The 16,009-nt window shown below is 46.4% G+C and overlaps 2 protein-coding genes and 1 pseudogene across 3 annotated transcripts; 2 read left to right on the top strand and 1 right to left on the bottom strand.

The window, feature by feature from the left end:
* The first annotated feature begins 165 nt into the window (after nt 1-165).
* On the top strand, nt 166-8,187 carry LOC114864256 (uncharacterized; annotated as a pseudogene).
* A 282-nt stretch (nt 8,188-8,469) lies between these two features.
* LOC114864260 (gap junction alpha-3 protein-like) lies at nt 8,470-11,476 on the top strand. Of its 2 annotated transcripts, none has more exons than XM_055512427.1 (2): nt 8,470-8,766; nt 9,413-11,476. In XM_055512427.1, the coding sequence occupies exon 2, from the start codon at nt 9,431-9,433 to the stop codon at nt 10,505-10,507; it is 1,077 nt and encodes a 358-aa protein (XP_055368402.1). In that variant the 5' UTR covers nt 8,470-8,766; nt 9,413-9,430; the 3' UTR covers nt 10,508-11,476. The 2 variants fall into 2 exon arrangements, with proteins under 2 accessions (XP_055368402.1, XP_029020817.1); XM_029164984.3 differs by having other exon boundaries at nt 9,398-11,476.
* A 2,858-nt stretch (nt 11,477-14,334) lies between these two features.
* Nucleotides 14,335-15,953, bottom strand: vma21 (vacuolar ATPase assembly factor VMA21). The gene is made up of 3 exons (XM_029165087.3): nt 15,764-15,953; nt 15,443-15,552; nt 14,335-15,248 (listed from the first exon to the last, which is right to left on the bottom strand). The coding sequence occupies exons 1-3, from the start codon at nt 15,823-15,825 to the stop codon at nt 15,109-15,111; spliced, it is 312 nt and encodes a 103-aa protein (XP_029020920.1). The 5' UTR covers nt 15,826-15,953; the 3' UTR covers nt 14,335-15,108.
* Between the last annotated feature and the right edge of the window lie 56 nt (nt 15,954-16,009).

Raw genomic sequence — 16,009 nt, 5'->3', positions numbered from 1 at the left:
AGGCCAGAATAAGTATCAAAACAGCCAGGATGCCAACCTGGCTCTTGAGCAATGTAACTGTAGGAAATGTCTTTGTTGCCCCACCTACAACTAAACTAGATCAAGTAGCAGCTTGACATGTTCAAGCAAATAGCACTGGAAGAAAAGAACTGTGTGTGTGTACGGCATTGGGTGTAAAACCGTAGGAATGCAAGTGGCAAATTGTCTTCATTCTTCTACTTGAGGGCAGATGGCACCTGGCATTTACACATCAGCAGGCGCTTGTTTATTAGCAGCACTGAAAGCCCTGAAAGCGACACTTTCTAGGAATAAGTGTCGAGCTATTCAGCTGCTTGCTCTGATTCTGTCTGTTTTCAGCCTGCGATCTATTTAGATTACGTTGAGCTAACAAGGGGCTTACGTTCCTTCACCAAAACGTTTGCTATATGAAGCAACGCTCAACAATCTTTCAGGGAGAAGAGGGGGAATTTTAGGAAAAACATTGAAGCTTTAAACATTTTATTATAAGCAGATATTACAGAATCTGTGGTTTCATAAACACCCAATGGGTAGGCCCAATTAATATCCAAAATGTCCATTAAATAAAATAAACAAATATAGTTTCCAATAACTTCTTTAGCTATGAATTTTCTACATGTAGAAAAATAGCAAAATAGTTCGTTTTCACAATTATCGATCTTTCCCTCAACTTCCCCCTTAACTACGGACCCCGGGGCTAAAATCGGACGCCAACTTCACCCTCGCAACTAGCAACTCACCGTAGCGTTAGCAGCATGACCCCGGCCGTGAGTCCTCCTCCGCAGCAGCAGCCGCCTCCCTCCGTCGTGGCCCACAAGGTGCAGCTGACCCACAAACTGTTTGAGCTGGAAAAGGCCCGAGATGCGCTGGAACGAGACCTTCGTGCCTTCACCAACAAGGTAAACGTGACACGAGTTCGTCCTGCACGCGCACGTAGCTAGCAAACACGGCGCGCGTGGTCCGATTAGCTAGGAGCCACGAGACACGCTAAAATGTAAACATTTGACTGAAACGGTTTTATTTCTACGAGGGACTATTTAACTATATGAGCTGCTATGAAAATAACAATATAGTTACGTACCATAAAACAAAACGCTAAATTTCCTACAACTTCTCAGCACTACCTATCCTAAAACAATTAAATCAGCAAAGCAAATCGTTACTTTAATGTTATATGAATATTTTACAGGCCTATGAAGACGTCCAAAGCTTCTTGAATTCGTCTTTTCCAACCATTGTGTTCAATGAACTATTGAGCGCTTTGGACATGAAATGTCAAACTGTTGACAGATTGTCATCGATACTAATGGGCCGAACTGTTGGTAAGTTAGAAAGGAATCGCTTTTGAAATTGTCTATATCTGTAGGCAAATGAGGAATCCTCCCCAGACATTTAACCAGAGCATCTTGACGCTTTTCCCATCTTTACAGAGCCACAAGTCCGGCCCACTGTCAAAAACGGAGAGCGAGGCAACCAATCACAGCCAGTCAGACACAAAGGGAGACTCAAGACAGATGTTCTCAAGTTTGGGCCCATGTTGCAAAATGTGCTCATGGTGAGCTCCATATCGAAAGCAGTCCAGGTGCTTGGAGCCACGCTGTCCCTTCGGCTGTTAAAACATTTCCTCATCTCCCCGTCTGCAGCGATCCAGGATGATGACATGATGTGCAGCATCCCGTCCAGCTACGGCGGAGCCGCTCAGACTACGAGCTTGTCCTGTCATTTAGGGGCTGGGGGAGAAGAACAAGCTGCGAGGCTCGAGGAGAAATGCCAAGAGAATGATGTGATTCTGTCACCTGCCATTATTCAGAGTGCAGGGATTGAAGCAGAGGAGCCACCGCCGCTGCTCCTCCCCGCACAAGCTGTATTCCCAGGGGTCAGTAACCCTAAACCCATGAAAGTGGACCCACTAAGTAGCTGGAGAAAGGGGGATGATGCTGTGGTGCAACACCAAGAACAAGCATCCACCCAAATGATGCATTTCCTCAGAACCGAAGCTAAAACCTTAAAGTGCACTAAAAGCGTGAATACTTCAAGTCCTTCGCGGCAAACCTCACCTAACATGGAAGCACAAAAGTGCCAATTGAGTCGTGCTGTGACCGATGATCTGGGCGACTCACCGCCGCCAAAAGCTTTGTGTGCAGACTTTGAAAACCAAGCCCCTGTTTTCAAAGTAAAACGGGTGGAGTCAAGTGGCTCCTTGACCTACAGCTCTGTGATCGCAACAAAGACTGAATTGTGGGACGTCGGCGACATCTTCACAGAGGTGGCGCGGGTGGAGCGTGGCGACAGCCTCCTGGAGAAACCGCGCGGCCGGAATCCAACGTCCGACTCCTGCGCAGGCGTCCAATGCGAGACCCAAAGTCCCCGAAGCGACGCGCTCGGACCTCCGGCTCAAATGGGCGCCGGGAACAGGACGAACATCCCAGAGTTTGAAATCAAAAAGTTTCAAGAGACGGAAGTGATGGTGTCTCATGTCATCAGCCCAGGCAGCTTCTACATCCAGCCTGCAGACTGCATCCCGAAGCTGCAGAGCCTCATCACGGGGTGAGTCGAGTCGCTCGACTCTGATCTCGCCTGCTTTCCCTCAGCCTTGTTTCAACAGAGAGCTTAAAGGGCCATTCATCCTTTCGCTCCATTACTGCTTTCTTTGTAGATTCTTTTTTAAAACCTTTTTTAATAATCCACATGTTTCTGGTTGTGATTATGTTTTTTTTTCTTTTGCAGCAGCAGCAGCAGCAGCTGGAAAGCCACTAGTTCATATGCCTCGCAGAACAACATTCCAGACATTGGAACCCAAGTCATGGCTTGGTTCCCTGAGCAAGAACAATGGTGCCGGGCTCAGGTGACCAAGATATGTGGCGTAAGTAGAGGTGGGTCCAGTTATGTGTATTGGAATGGCTTTGCTGGGGCAAACCTCTAGATGGTAGCAGCGTCCCTCTGTCTGCCTGCAGCCACTTGGGAGTTTCACATGGTTCATGAACCTGCTGCTCTTCCCTCTGGCTTCTAATTCAAAGGTTTTGATGCCGATGGAGGTGGTCCGTCCATCAGTGTAGAGGTGAAGAGGCTGGACTTTGGTGACACCGCTTGTCTGTCACTGGTAGATATTAAGGAGCTGACGCCAGACATGGCCGTCCTTCCACTTCAATGTGTACAGGTCTCACTAGCAAACGTGAGTGCTTTTCTGCTGATTGACGTCTATTTCATAAATAAACCTTATTGCACATGTAACAAACGCATAATGTTGTGTGTGTAGACTGAAACATTAGTCACTGCTTCATCTACATAGTGACAAGGGAAATAAATTGTCTCGCTTCACGGTTGTGGTGTGTGTCTTTCTCCCCAGGTGACGCCTGCGAATGGGACACACTGGTCTGAGGAGGCAGTGTGTTGGTTCAAAGAGATGGTCAGCCACAGGACGCTCTATGCCAGAATTTACCCACAAGGGCCCAGAGTTACAGTTGAGCTGTTCTTGGAGAAAGGAAAGCTTGGAGCCATGAGGTACTTCAACAAAAAGTCACAAACATGTGTTGCAGTATCTAATTTCAGCCTCGGAGTGGCTTCGAGGAACAGCAATGTTCCCGAGCAGTCACGTTCTGTTCGTTCCAGGCGGGGCGCGCCGCTGTCACTGAGGCTGGCCGAGAACGGACACGCTACACACAGCAAGCTCAAGAACACTGGTCTGAGTAAGCAATGTTACAGATGGTCCGTCTGCAGTAACGTGTTGCATCGTCACCACAGTTTCCTCCATGTTGTTGTTTTTTTTTTCTTTTACTTCTGTCTTCAGGAGCTGTTCAACTCAAAGCAAGAGGACGCTACTCTGACTGGGAGAAACACCTCATCTCCTGCTATACATACCATAAGAAGCATTTTGTGTAGTTTGTATCTTCCCTGACAAATGTAGTGGTTCCATGTCTGTTTCTTGGGATCCACATCAAGATTGAACCGAGGGAACCTTGATCCTTACTGACAAACAGCTACAAAACCCCATGTTAGACACAGTAGGCTCTTAGACAAACTGTGTGATTGGCCCTTAGCAGTATAAGTGTAGAGTATTAACTTGGGAGACTTTATTTAAGATAAACGACTGGACTAGTATAATCATCTTATTTTGTTTTCATGTGGATTTTAAGTCTAGGGAGGTTCAACATCAGTAAAACTTTCTGTTAAATATCAAACCTAATGTTAGTATCAGACTGAGACGTTTCTCTTTGGGTCTCTGTAATATAGTAAAAGAGAAGACACGTGACACGTTTCATTTAGAGATAATGTAGAAATCGAGTTATGCTGCGTGCTGTTTTATTTTTAGGATGTTCCTCTATTTAAAAACGCAGCCCCAGACGGCGCCTGTTCAGTCAGATTACCTGATCTCCGTTTAGTTTAAGTCTTCGTCTGTTTGGTTACGGTTGCGTTCTCGTACTGCAGGATGCCTCACACACCGCCGTGAGCTTTCCGCCTCTTTACTGTACCACAGTGCATCTCGTGTAGCGGGAACATAAATGGGGCTTAGTTCATTCAGGGAATTAGCAGACCACCCAAACCCTCCCACTGCATCTGTCATGACGCAGAAGTGCTCACGGCTCAGCGGCTCGCTGTGGGTCATCTGATAGGACGTGACAAATGGCTACATTGTGTTTTCACTTCACGTGCAGTTACTGTAAATTGTTTCTTGGCTCGACTTCGACCAGAATAAACAGTGAAATGCTAACTGATAGCGCTGCGAGGAATTTAAAATTTGTAGATTTTATCTGTTTATACAGGTCCGAGGGCAAGTTTACATTCATCATTGTTGACATAATTTACAACGTGCTGATTGGCTCTTTCATAAGCGAAATGCTTTAAAGTAGATCTAGGGTTACAGTGTATTAATATTTATTGTCAAAACATAATTATAATGTTATGCATGAAACTGGTTCTGAAATAAAACCAGTTCTTTGTAGCAACTTAACTGTAAATGCTATATGTTCATTAGCTGCATGCATGCATTCTGCCTGCACAAGGTCCTATCTCCAGCAGTACTGAGATCACAGAGGCAGCCGTGCTTGTGTTGATCCCTTTGGACGTACAAACCTGTGTGTGACCCTGCTCTCGGTGACAGTGACTCAGGTCTAAAGCTTCCTTCGCTCCCCTGCCCTGCCAAGCACAATAAATAATGCGGCAGGCTGAGGCCTTTTGTGTCCACACAGATTCCTCCTTTTGCCCGGGGTGGGCGGAAGTCGAGGCGTTTGAACTGAATTCTAAAGAGTCTTGTTGCAGCCACATAAAGGCGGCCATTGTATGTAAATAGTTTATATAAGAGCATATGACTGCTCCGGTGCAGGGCAGTGGCTAGTGGCGGAGGAATGATTAGCATTTTCCAGACGCATGGTGTTCTCCATCCAGCCTTTTGGCTTCATACAAAACACACTATTTGAATTGATTTCTGCCTGATTTGTACACACTGTGTGTACCACCTCAGCTGAAGGTAAAATACACATCATTTATATTCTCTATTCTACTAACATATAGTGTGAAAGATGGCATTCCCAACTTTCTTAACCCCACAAATATTTGAGGCGCTGTTTAAATGATGTGCTGCAGAAATAGTCACATAAATCTCAAGTCTGTAGCTTCCCTGACAAACAATAAGGTCTCACATGTCTTCCGATCATGGGCGTCTCGCTCGCTCCTGGGAGAAATTTGCTGACGGTCAGCCTGTAACTGGGCTGGCGGCCACTTTGGGAGTACAGTATTAATACAGGGTGAGCGGATCACATGGCTCGGTTTTGTTTTGCAATTGGCTTCGTGGCGTCGCGTCCTGTGACGGCGGCAGGCCATCGCCCCTGCTCTTATACGCACGCCGGGCTCCTTGGCATTTCTTGTCTGTTGTTCCTTACCGGGCCAAATCCAGCTCCACACTGGGGCCGCGCCTCAACATGGTCAGCCTCGGACCCGGGGCTGCTCACGCTGCCTGCACAGCCGGCTGAGCCTGGTAAACCTCCTAAAGAGTTGTAGATGCAAATATGAGAAAAAGAAAACATTTTTAGGGCCTATTATCGATGGTCGGTCCCAATTTAGATATGCACCTTCCTCTGTATCCATTTACTGATTTTGAATGTCTTTTGTTACAGTCCTGGAGTCGAAAATGAATTGGGGCGCCTTTTATGCCGTGATCAGCGGCGTAAACAGGCACTCGACGGGCATCGGGCGCATCTGGCTCTCCGTCATCTTCATCTTCCGCATCCTGGTCCTGGTGGTGGCCGCCGAGAGCGTGTGGGGCGACGAGAAGTCCGGCTTCACCTGCAACACCCAGCAGCCCGGCTGCAACAGCGTCTGCTACGACCAGTTCTTCCCCATCTCGCACATCCGCCTGTGGGCCCTGCAGCTCATCCTGGTGTCCACGCCCGCCCTGCTGGTGGCCATGCACGTGGCCCACCGGCGGCACGTCGACAAGAAGACCCTGAAGAGAGCGGGCCGCGGCAGCCCCAAGGAGCTGGAGCACATCAAGAACCAGAAGTTCCAGATCACCGGCGCCCTGTGGTGGACTTACATGATCAGCATCGTCTTCAGAATAATCCTCGAGGTGGCTTTTCTCTACGTCTTCTACCTAATCTACCCAGACTTCAAGATGGTGCGTTTAGTGAAGTGCGATTCCTATCCGTGTCCCAACACCGTGGACTGTTTCGTCTCCAGGCCCACGGAAAAGACCATATTCACGGTGTTCATGCTGGCCGTGTCGGGCGTGTGCGTGCTGCTCAACCTGGCGGAGGTGGTTTACCTCGTGAGCAGGGCCTGCAAGCGGTGCCTGCGAGGCTCCGAGGACGAATCCAAAGCAGCCTGGATAAGTCAGAAGTTGTCGTCTTATAGGCAAAACGAAATCAATCAGCTGATAGCGGAGCATCCTCTGAAGGCGAAGTTCGCCGTGACCAGAAAGAGCCCGGGAGAGAAGGACGAGAGGTGCTCTGCTTTCTAGGAATCTGCTTTTGTCTTTCTTTAGATTAATCAGCAGTAACATTTATTTATACATCCTTCTGCCAAACCTTTGGTGATTGATGTTATTTTTTCCCCTCTTTCTAGTATTAGTTGCTGTTGGAACTTTTCAGAGCCAGTAATGAAGGTTTGAGGACAGTACAGATGTTGGAATATGTTTTAGCTCATTTACCACAAAATCAAACACGACTGACTTTGCTGTTGACCATTCGTCAAAGTTTACCTTCATTTGTTTCTGTGTGTTATCTGTGCTTGAAGCCGCTTTCGTTTCCACGGTGGGAAGCGGGTTGGTCTGAGGATCCGTCATTTAGTATTTCTGCTGCGTGACAGTTGCTCTGTAGCGTGTGGAGTCATTGGATCTACCGCAGGGGTGGTCGGTGGAGTCGGGCCAGCGGAGCTGTTTGGGCTTTGTACTGGTTTGAAGGCCCAGCTCGCTGTCATACGGTTGAATCCACGATCCGGGGAAAATAAAACCTAGAATACAAATATTGCTGTTTGGGAATGCGAGCATTTGTTTAGGACATCAGCACCACCCAGCAGATTTTTTTTTTCTTGCATTGGCCGGTTTTATGACACAAAATCCGCCTACAGTAAATAATTCAGCCTGGACAACGTGGAAGAAGCTTCTTTATTACATTTGTTGCAAAGGGTATAAACAGGCAGAGATTACTATAAAGGTTAAAATGCTGGATTTCATTTAGATCATGTTACTCTGTATTGTGTGTAATCTAGTCTGAGTGAGAGCTGGTGTTGGAGTTAAGTTATTCCTGTAAATAAAGTTGTAGGAACCAAACCACATGTAGGTTTTATTTGCCAATTTTAATGCAATGTTTTTAAAGACGGCTTATAATAAGTTATTGTGTAACATAAACTATTGGTGCTATAAATTAAAAATATAAAGTAAAGATTGAAGGTTGTTGCTTTGACTTAAAAAATTGTTTTTCGATCAGTTTCTGACAGTTGCACCTGCTTTTTTCCTGCTTTCACTGTATTATTCAGTGTCTGTCCGAGAATGTTACGCCTCATGCGCCGGTTTGTTATGAAGTTAACCTGTAATGCAAACAGAAACCCTGGTGTCGATACGCCTCAATGTATATATTTTAATTTACAGCCACGTAAGCAATCCAATAAAAATATACAGAGCAGTGGGTTGGAACCTGATATCGTGTGCACAAAATAATAAACTGTCTGATCATTTCACGCAAGATTGATTACTGATGTCAAATAGAGTGTTTGTTTCCTGTCATCACGACGTGTGACTTGAAGATGCAAGTGGCAACTCATCTCCAAATCCTGCCCTCCTCCCATGATAGGAGAGACCCCTGCACTATATTTAGACCCCAGGGGCACTTGTGGCCAGACGGACTTAGCAGGCAACTGCATTGGTCAGCTGCCCTGTCACTCACTGGGCCGAGCAATTAGAGGGGCTTTAATAGTTTACATTGGAGAGGGTGCACTGTGCCAAATTTAACCGTGGGGGAGGGGGGCTGGAGGGACGGCGGGCCGGACGCGGCTCACAGTGCATCCAGCAGGTTTGAGTGTGTGTCAGTGGAAGACCCCGGGGCCTGGGGCCCGGATCCCGAGTCCTGCCTTGGCTGTATTTGGACACTGAAGACCGGGTCGGCGGATTTGTTGGTGTGGAACCAAGCCGGTGTCTCGCTGGGGTCCACGTCTTCCGTCCATTCAAGGGCATTGCTGAGGCCTGTCGGCGAAGCAGGGGCGGCCCCATGGACCCTCGGAGGCATGGAAAGCTTCACCACAGGGGACGTATAAGCTGAGGTGGGTTTATCCTGTGTGGACCTTGGGGAAAGCAGAGAGCGTAACTGTTCAATCAAGGGTTACAGCTAGATAATAATATAAGAAGGGTCCATATATTAAGGTTGAGCAGAAAAACACAAACAAAACAATCAATCTAGCCTTTAGCTCCTGTTTTCTGTCTATTTGTACAGACCTCAGTCGGTCTGCTACTGTACAGCACATCCATCAGGAGTAGAATATATTTATAACAATGTGATAGCGAGGCTGACGGTGCTAACATTACTCGCCCGTTTCCAGGACATACCTCCACCGTATCTGCCCCGTGTTTGATTTCACTTTGTGTGACTCACACTGCAGGAGGCTCGGGTCAAGCGGGCCAGTGGGCACAGAATCACGACTGAAGCCTGCCTTCCCCCCTGTCCACACTCACCAAATTTATACCATCCTAAAGTAAATATAATCTTGCCTTCGTCCAAGTGGAGAAGGCGACTCAGTGCCCCAGCCCGGCCCCCCAGGGACTGATTTGCTTTGAGCTCAGCTGAACTCCTTGAGACACTTTTAAAATATCTTAACTGTTATTTAACTTAGACATTTTTAATTTAAAATTATTTACTTATTTGCATTGACCGTGTCTGCATTGGACTTTTTAAAGCCTCTCTGGTCCCAGGTCTGAGCTCGCACAGCCATGGGGGACTGGAACCTGCTGGGGAAGCTGCTGGAAAAGGCCCAGGAGCACTCGACGGTGGTGGGGAAGGTGTGGCTCACCGTCCTGTTCATCTTCCGCATCCTCGTCCTCAGCGCCGCCACGGAGAAGGTGTGGGGCGACGAGCAGTCGGGCTTCACCTGCGACACCAAGCAGCCCGGCTGCGAGAACGTGTGCTACGACGTCACGTTCCCCATCTCCCACGTGCGCTTCTGGGTGCTGCAGATCATCTTCGTGTCCACGCCCACGCTGATTTACCTGGGACACATCCTCCACCTGGTGCGCATGGAGGACAAGCAGAAGGAGAAGGAGAGGGAGCTCGCGAGCCACGCGGACAAGCAGGCGCTGCTGGGCGACGCGCCGCACAAAAGGGCGCTGGTGAGGGACGAAAAGGGCCGCGTGCGCCTGCAGGGGGAGCTCCTGCGCACCTACGTCTTCAACGTCATCTTTAAAACCCTGTTTGAGGTGGGCTTCATCGTGGCTCAGTACCTGCTCTACGGCTTCGAGCTGAAGCCCATGTACACGTGCGACCGGCCGCCGTGCCCCAACGTGGTGAACTGCTACATCTCCCGGCCCACGGAGAAAACCATCTTCATCATCTTCATGCTGGGGGTCGCCAGCGTGTCCCTGCTGCTCAACCTCATCGAGATCTACCACCTGGGCTTCACCAAGTGTCGCCAGGGCATCTCCTTCCACCGAGGGGACCGCTCCCCCCAGAGCTTCTCTAAGGAGCCCAGCGAGGCGGCCGCGCCGTTCGCGCCCGCCTGCGGCGACTACTTCCACCAGGTCCCGTCCGGCTTCCCGCCGGTGCCCGGCTACACGCTGCCGCCGCTGTCGGAGGCCGCGGACTCGTCCTTGCACCCCTACCACAGCAAGGCGGCCTACAAGCAGAATAAGGACAACCTGGCGGTGGAAAGGAGCAGCGGCAAGCCAGAGGAATGCGACCTGAAAGCGAAGAAGGGAGCGGGATCGGCCCCCGGGTCACCCACGCAGGCCAGGCCCGGCCGCGGCGCCAAACATAGCAACAGCAAGACTAGAATAGATGATCTGAAGATATGAGGAGGTTTATGTTTCTCTGAGGGGTCTTAAGTTGCAGCGAGGGGGATCGCTTGCTGTTTGGACACATTCACACATGCTAAAACGCCCCCTCCTCTTTAAGATGGCACAGGTTTGACTCATTCCAGCTCGGGGGGGAAGTGACATTTAAAGGGCACACGAAGAAGCCGCAGCTGTACTGTAACGTGTGAAGGCTGATGACGTTCTAGAGCACATTTCTAATAATCGCAGACCTCATCAAAGACCTCCCGCCTTTTTATAATGCGTTCAGCATTTTGCCTTTTGAAAGGACTCGGTTGGATTCAAGAATAGATTGTAGCGCAAGTGATTTATCATGCACCATTTGTGGAAACACAATAAATTCAGCCAGTGTTGATTAGTGCTGCGGTTTGGTGAATTGAATTAATACTTGTATGGAATGAATCTTTCCTCTTTTCACTTTCATCACAGAGAATCAAGAGGAGGGCTGTCTGCTCCGCTCAGGTTTTTATGCCGAGTTGAGTTTTCTTTCAGCGCGCAACAAATGTGAATCAACAATCGAAGCGTCACTGCCCGAACGCAGCATCCGGCGCAATGGGCTGTTTGGCAGCTCTCCGCGGGAAATCAGATAGGACAAATAGTTAAATATAACTTCCCTTAACCGTTTTAAGGGCTTCAACAAGCAGCATAGTTCACTTGCTAAGACTTGAAGTGAAACGTTGTGCAATTCCTGACAACACATTGGACACTGGAGTCGCTGTAACTGATTCCAGGACGCGCCTCAAAAAGAAATTGCACTGGTCTCAGGAGTTCCCACATTTGTACTGTCTCTTTTTTTATTGCGACAGCCAGCAAGGACGTAATTATAAGCACATTGTTTTGTTTATCCTTGTTTATATCTGTGTCTGTGTCGTTTGTTTTCTATAAAGCACTTGGTGACAACCATCTTTGTAAATCTGCTTAAAATAAACCTGTCTTAAATTTGCAAGGTTAGCTATGCGTTCAAAAGTCTTTATCAGGAAAAAAAAACAAGTTGCAGCTGTTATTTTATATTTCTGAAAGAAATAAATCACAATCGACACAGGAAGTAGAAACCAAATCATTGTTGGTAACGGTAGCTCCAACCATGAAGTTTTGTTGCCATGTATCTAGATGAATATGTGTAATTCATACCATACTGTATGTAACGACACACATGAATATCTATTATTATCAGACTTGAAACCATTAGTGGTCTATAAAGATCCAAACAACGCAGCTTGTTATAATTGACATGCCCGAGCAGGAATAAACACGTCCTGTCTGCATATCACGACGCAGCGCAGAGACACCCCTGGAATGGAAAGCATGACACCCACGACACTGCTGCCCGGCGACGGTGACGCGCTCTCATGCCACAGGCTGGTACATTTCTAATTTCCTGTCAGTGCCCACTGTGTCACTGTTAGAGTGGGTAAATGATTTTCAAAACAAAAGCACACATTCTAGTCATACTGTAAGTGTTACTTTATTTGGATGCAGCGCTAGAAATAATATATTTCAAATATTATATTATGTTATATAATATACAACCTTTATATCTGTCTCATATGTCCATAAATCACTAAGTAAGGAGTCTTGTATTGTGAAAAATGGACCATCTATTTTTACAAGTGAAGCTAAAAACCAAAGCAAACTCCCAGTTATTTTAGGACATACATCATGTTAAAATACAATAAAGTGGCCATCTCTGAGAAAAGCTCAATATGTGTTTTTGCATTGCTGACAGATGAGCAGACGTCTGTCATGAGCACACTTTACTTTAGATGCTCATCCAACACTTTGAAATGAAATCTGACTATGGTAAGTCCAACATTCAGGGCTGTAGCTGCGGCCTGCTGAGAGAGACGTGACTCGAGATCTGACGCCTCCAGATACATGTCTAACTTTTAGAAATGTGCTTTTACTTATTTTTTTGTATAAATGACTAAAGATGTGTGCTTTCACTGCTGTCTGCAGTAACAGTGTTTTGTTTTTGTAAATTACCCCAAGGATAAAACCTAATTTGAACCTTAAATTGTCCGTCTACTGTACATAAAATGACTATCACGCATCCAATAAAACAAAACAAAATAGAATCAGCGATTCAACAATGTGAAAATAGAGCCTAGAACCTTCCCTCTATTTATACTGTACATATAACTTGCAGTTAATAAAACCCGAGGAAGATAAAATAACTACAAAGATATTAACTTTTCTTATGTGTTAGGGACAAATTTCTTCCTTTATTACTTCATTTATTTAAATGCTTTATTATTGAAATAACTTACAGGTGGAAACCCTTTTAAAGGTGCACTGAGGACAGATACCAGGCAGTAGCCTTCACATACAGTATATGAGCTAAGGCGTCCATGTGAGTTAAGATGAATACTCATGGTGTCTGCAGGTCTTGGTAGAAACCTCCACGCTAATTATTTTCAGCCCCCCTGATCCAGATAACCATTAAAAACAAGGGGTACATAAATAACACTCCAATGCTGCTGTTTCTCCTGGTAATTACTGTCTGAATAGGACCTTAGCAGATTTTCTTGGTGAACAACAGCGCAGACTAAAACAATAACGCGCTGCCTTGGTTTTGTTTACTATAATTGTGTGTGTCTGGATGAGTTATTGTGCTACTTGATTCAGCTCTGTGTGCTGCCGTAATGCTTTTTATGTGCCGTTGCACCATATGCAGCACAGTACTCTACTGCCCTCTCGCTTTACTTTCACTTCAGTACTGAATCTGCTTGTCTGGAGGCGGCGCCTGCTGGGGACGCCATCTGCTGGATAAAGGGAACCGATAAAATAGCTTAAATCCTGTCTCCGTCCTACTGAGTTAAACCTACTAACTAGTTACTATGTACTGTTTATATGTAAATGAGCCAGAATCCTTGGCTTCAACAATCTCTGGCCTGTCCTGCATCACACTGACACTGATGCACCCAACCTGCTAATGTGCGATAAATGACAAAGAGCCAGGAGCAAAGCCTGCCCTTGTGCTTTCAGTGCTTCAAGGCTGCGCTCATGAAATATCCGAGGTTCCTGATGTTTGCTGACTGATTCAGTCTGATTGCTTGCAGGCCCGTCACCTCATCACAGACACCAGGCTCGTTCAGCTCCGGCAACAGACACAGCTACACAGTGTGTTCAGGATTCAGCTGCTGACATGGTTTCTAAAGAGGAAAACGTCATTATGGCTTAACATCCGTGGCTTCTTGTCCTGACTCCTGCGTTGAGCTGTCTGAGAGTGAAGATGTTTGCTGCCACCATGTGACAGCTGCGATGCTCTGCAGAGGTCACTGAGGTATCTTCCGCACTGTCGTCTCAGCAGAGAAGAGCCATTGATTCTTTACACATAATCTGTATAAGGCTTGGGGGAAAAGAGCAATCAATTTAGAAAGTATTTTCTTTTTAGCGCACGCAATATAAAATATTCATCACAATAAACTAGCTTCATTTTTGAAAGTGAATGACTCAGGCAATCAATTTTTATAGTTTTTGCTTCTCGATTTTATTGTTGCATATCAGGCCTGTTAGTGTTGTGACAGACTTGCACTGTATAAGTCCATCTATTTACACAACAACCAACAGAAATATTTGTTCCCCTCACATGCAAATATAAAATGAACCCAAGCTGATATTCATCAGAAATCAAGGCTCTCATAAATGCACACATTTTAATTTGTTATGGCTCTTACAACAGATGGCAGGAGACAGACATGTGTGAGGCAGCTTGTATCGTGAAGAGTCATTTGTCATGAAATATTACATTAGCTCGCTTTTTTAAAAGGGGTATAATTTAAAACAAAAAGCAGACATGAAAAACTTAATTCATTTAATTGTAAAACTTTATTTCAACAACTCTACAATTCATCTTCTTCACACTGATGCCAAATACATCCCAAAATCATCATCATCATCATAAAGACAGCTTTATCTTATTTCACTACATCTGTTTCACTAAAGTACACAGACATTCAAAACAGAAACAAAGTCCTTGTTTACACGTTCAAACGGATTAAAACAATTATTTCCAGGACAGACAACATGAAGATTTTGTTCCAAAACACAAAATGAAATTTAAGAATGTTGCGGGTTTTTAATTGAAGTCGTGAATCATCATTAAATATATGCAGAGACGAACATTCATTTAGGACAGCCACAGTTCTCAGAATATAGATGAAGAGTATTTGAAATCAAATCCCTCACGTTTGATGCACATCAACACGCGTGCATCGTCCAAAACCAAATATCTTTCGCTACATGTACATGTGGAGGGAGTTGCAACACAGTCAAATGGCATCTTATGACAAGGCCTCTTTAAATAGTGGCTGTCGTCAGTCAATAAAAGTAACAAAAGACAGAAAGCGGGCCGGCTGAGACTGGTGAAAAAAACAACAACAAAACAAAACGCACCTAACAGCCTCCAGCACCCCCTGAAAACAGTAGGGCCTCCAAGCAGAACAGCTAACTGGATGGTGATGAGTTTAGTGCTGGAGCCCATTGTGTGAGAAAGAGGTGGGAGGGGGCACTGTGGATCTATGCCCCGTCTGTCTGTCTGCTTGCCTGTCCCCGCCAGTCCTACAAGCTAATGTGGACACGCCTTAATCGTATTTGCCCTTCCCTTTAGGCGTGCCTTCATTCCAGGCCACATAAACAAATAGAGCCAGGACCACATGCACAGCCAGCACTGCAACGATGGCTGCGTAGAAGTAGCTGTCGGAGCTTGACATCTTCATTGAACCTGGGACAAGGATGTGGAGAACAGTTTACAGTCAAATCGCCTTTAATAAATTTTAGCTATGCAATATTAGAATCACAGCTCCAAAGGACCAATATGACAACTGGGAATTAGTGAAGTGGGCAGATTGTGTCAGCGTCCTCCTTCAGTGCTGGCACTGAAACAAAACATGAGCACAGACATGCGTGAGCGCCTACCCTCAAAGATGTACGTCTTGGATGTGAAGTACAGGCCGATGGGCAGAGTGACCATGAGGATGGTGAAGAACAGCAGCGTCTTGAGAGCTGAAACCAGGGAGCTTTCATTCCTGTAGGGGAATAGACGTGAGCCATTAGTGGTGATTAGGAAAACAGCGACCTTCGCACGGTAAAGCTGAACACTGGGCTCCTTGACTACGTCACGTTTAGTAAAACGAATGTCACGCACGAAACCAGCAATCGGGTTTGTGGGTAATCGTCACCACAGACTGAGCTAAGAGGCTAATATGCTAATGCTAACTGTGCAGCGCTGCTTCTTACCCTCTAAAATAAGGCGGGGGATCAGATGCAGCGTCTGAGGAGGTTCTGACAGACCCGTCCATTGCTGGACTGATATGAGGCGTGATAAAAATGAAACTGGGGAAATAATAACGAATAGCGAATAACGATCGCGTTAACCCTTGGTTGTGATATGTTATGACTTATAAAGACTCTTCCGCATGAAGTCACGGGGCCGTCACATGACTTGATCCCAGATATCTCGCGAGATTCATGCCGGGGTAATAA

Source organism: Betta splendens, chromosome 10, assembly GCF_900634795.4.
Source record: "Betta splendens chromosome 10, fBetSpl5.4, whole genome shotgun sequence".
NCBI classification, from domain to species: Eukaryota; Metazoa; Chordata; class Actinopteri; order Anabantiformes; family Osphronemidae; genus Betta; species Betta splendens.
The sequence above is the reverse complement of the archived record's forward strand: the minus strand, read 5'-3'. Positions and strand labels throughout refer to the sequence as shown.

Bases quoted from the DNA above. Each gene is read 5' to 3' on its own strand.
- LOC114864260 (XM_055512427.1), top strand. From the start codon at position 9,431: ATGGGGGACTGGAACCTGCTGGGGAAGCTGCTGGAAAAGGCCCAGGAG.
- vma21 (XM_029165087.3), bottom strand. From the start codon at position 15,825: ATGGACGGGTCTGTCAGAACCTCCTCAGACGCTGCATCTGATCCCCCG. The intron at 15,553-15,763 runs GTAAGAAGCAGC...ATTCCCCTACAG, and splicing joins CCCCCGCCTTATTTTAGAGG to GAATGAAAGCTCCCTGGTTT. The intron at 15,249-15,442 runs GTAGGCGCTCAC...TCCTTGTCCCAG, and splicing joins CAAGACGTACATCTTTGAGG to GTTCAATGAAGATGTCAAGC.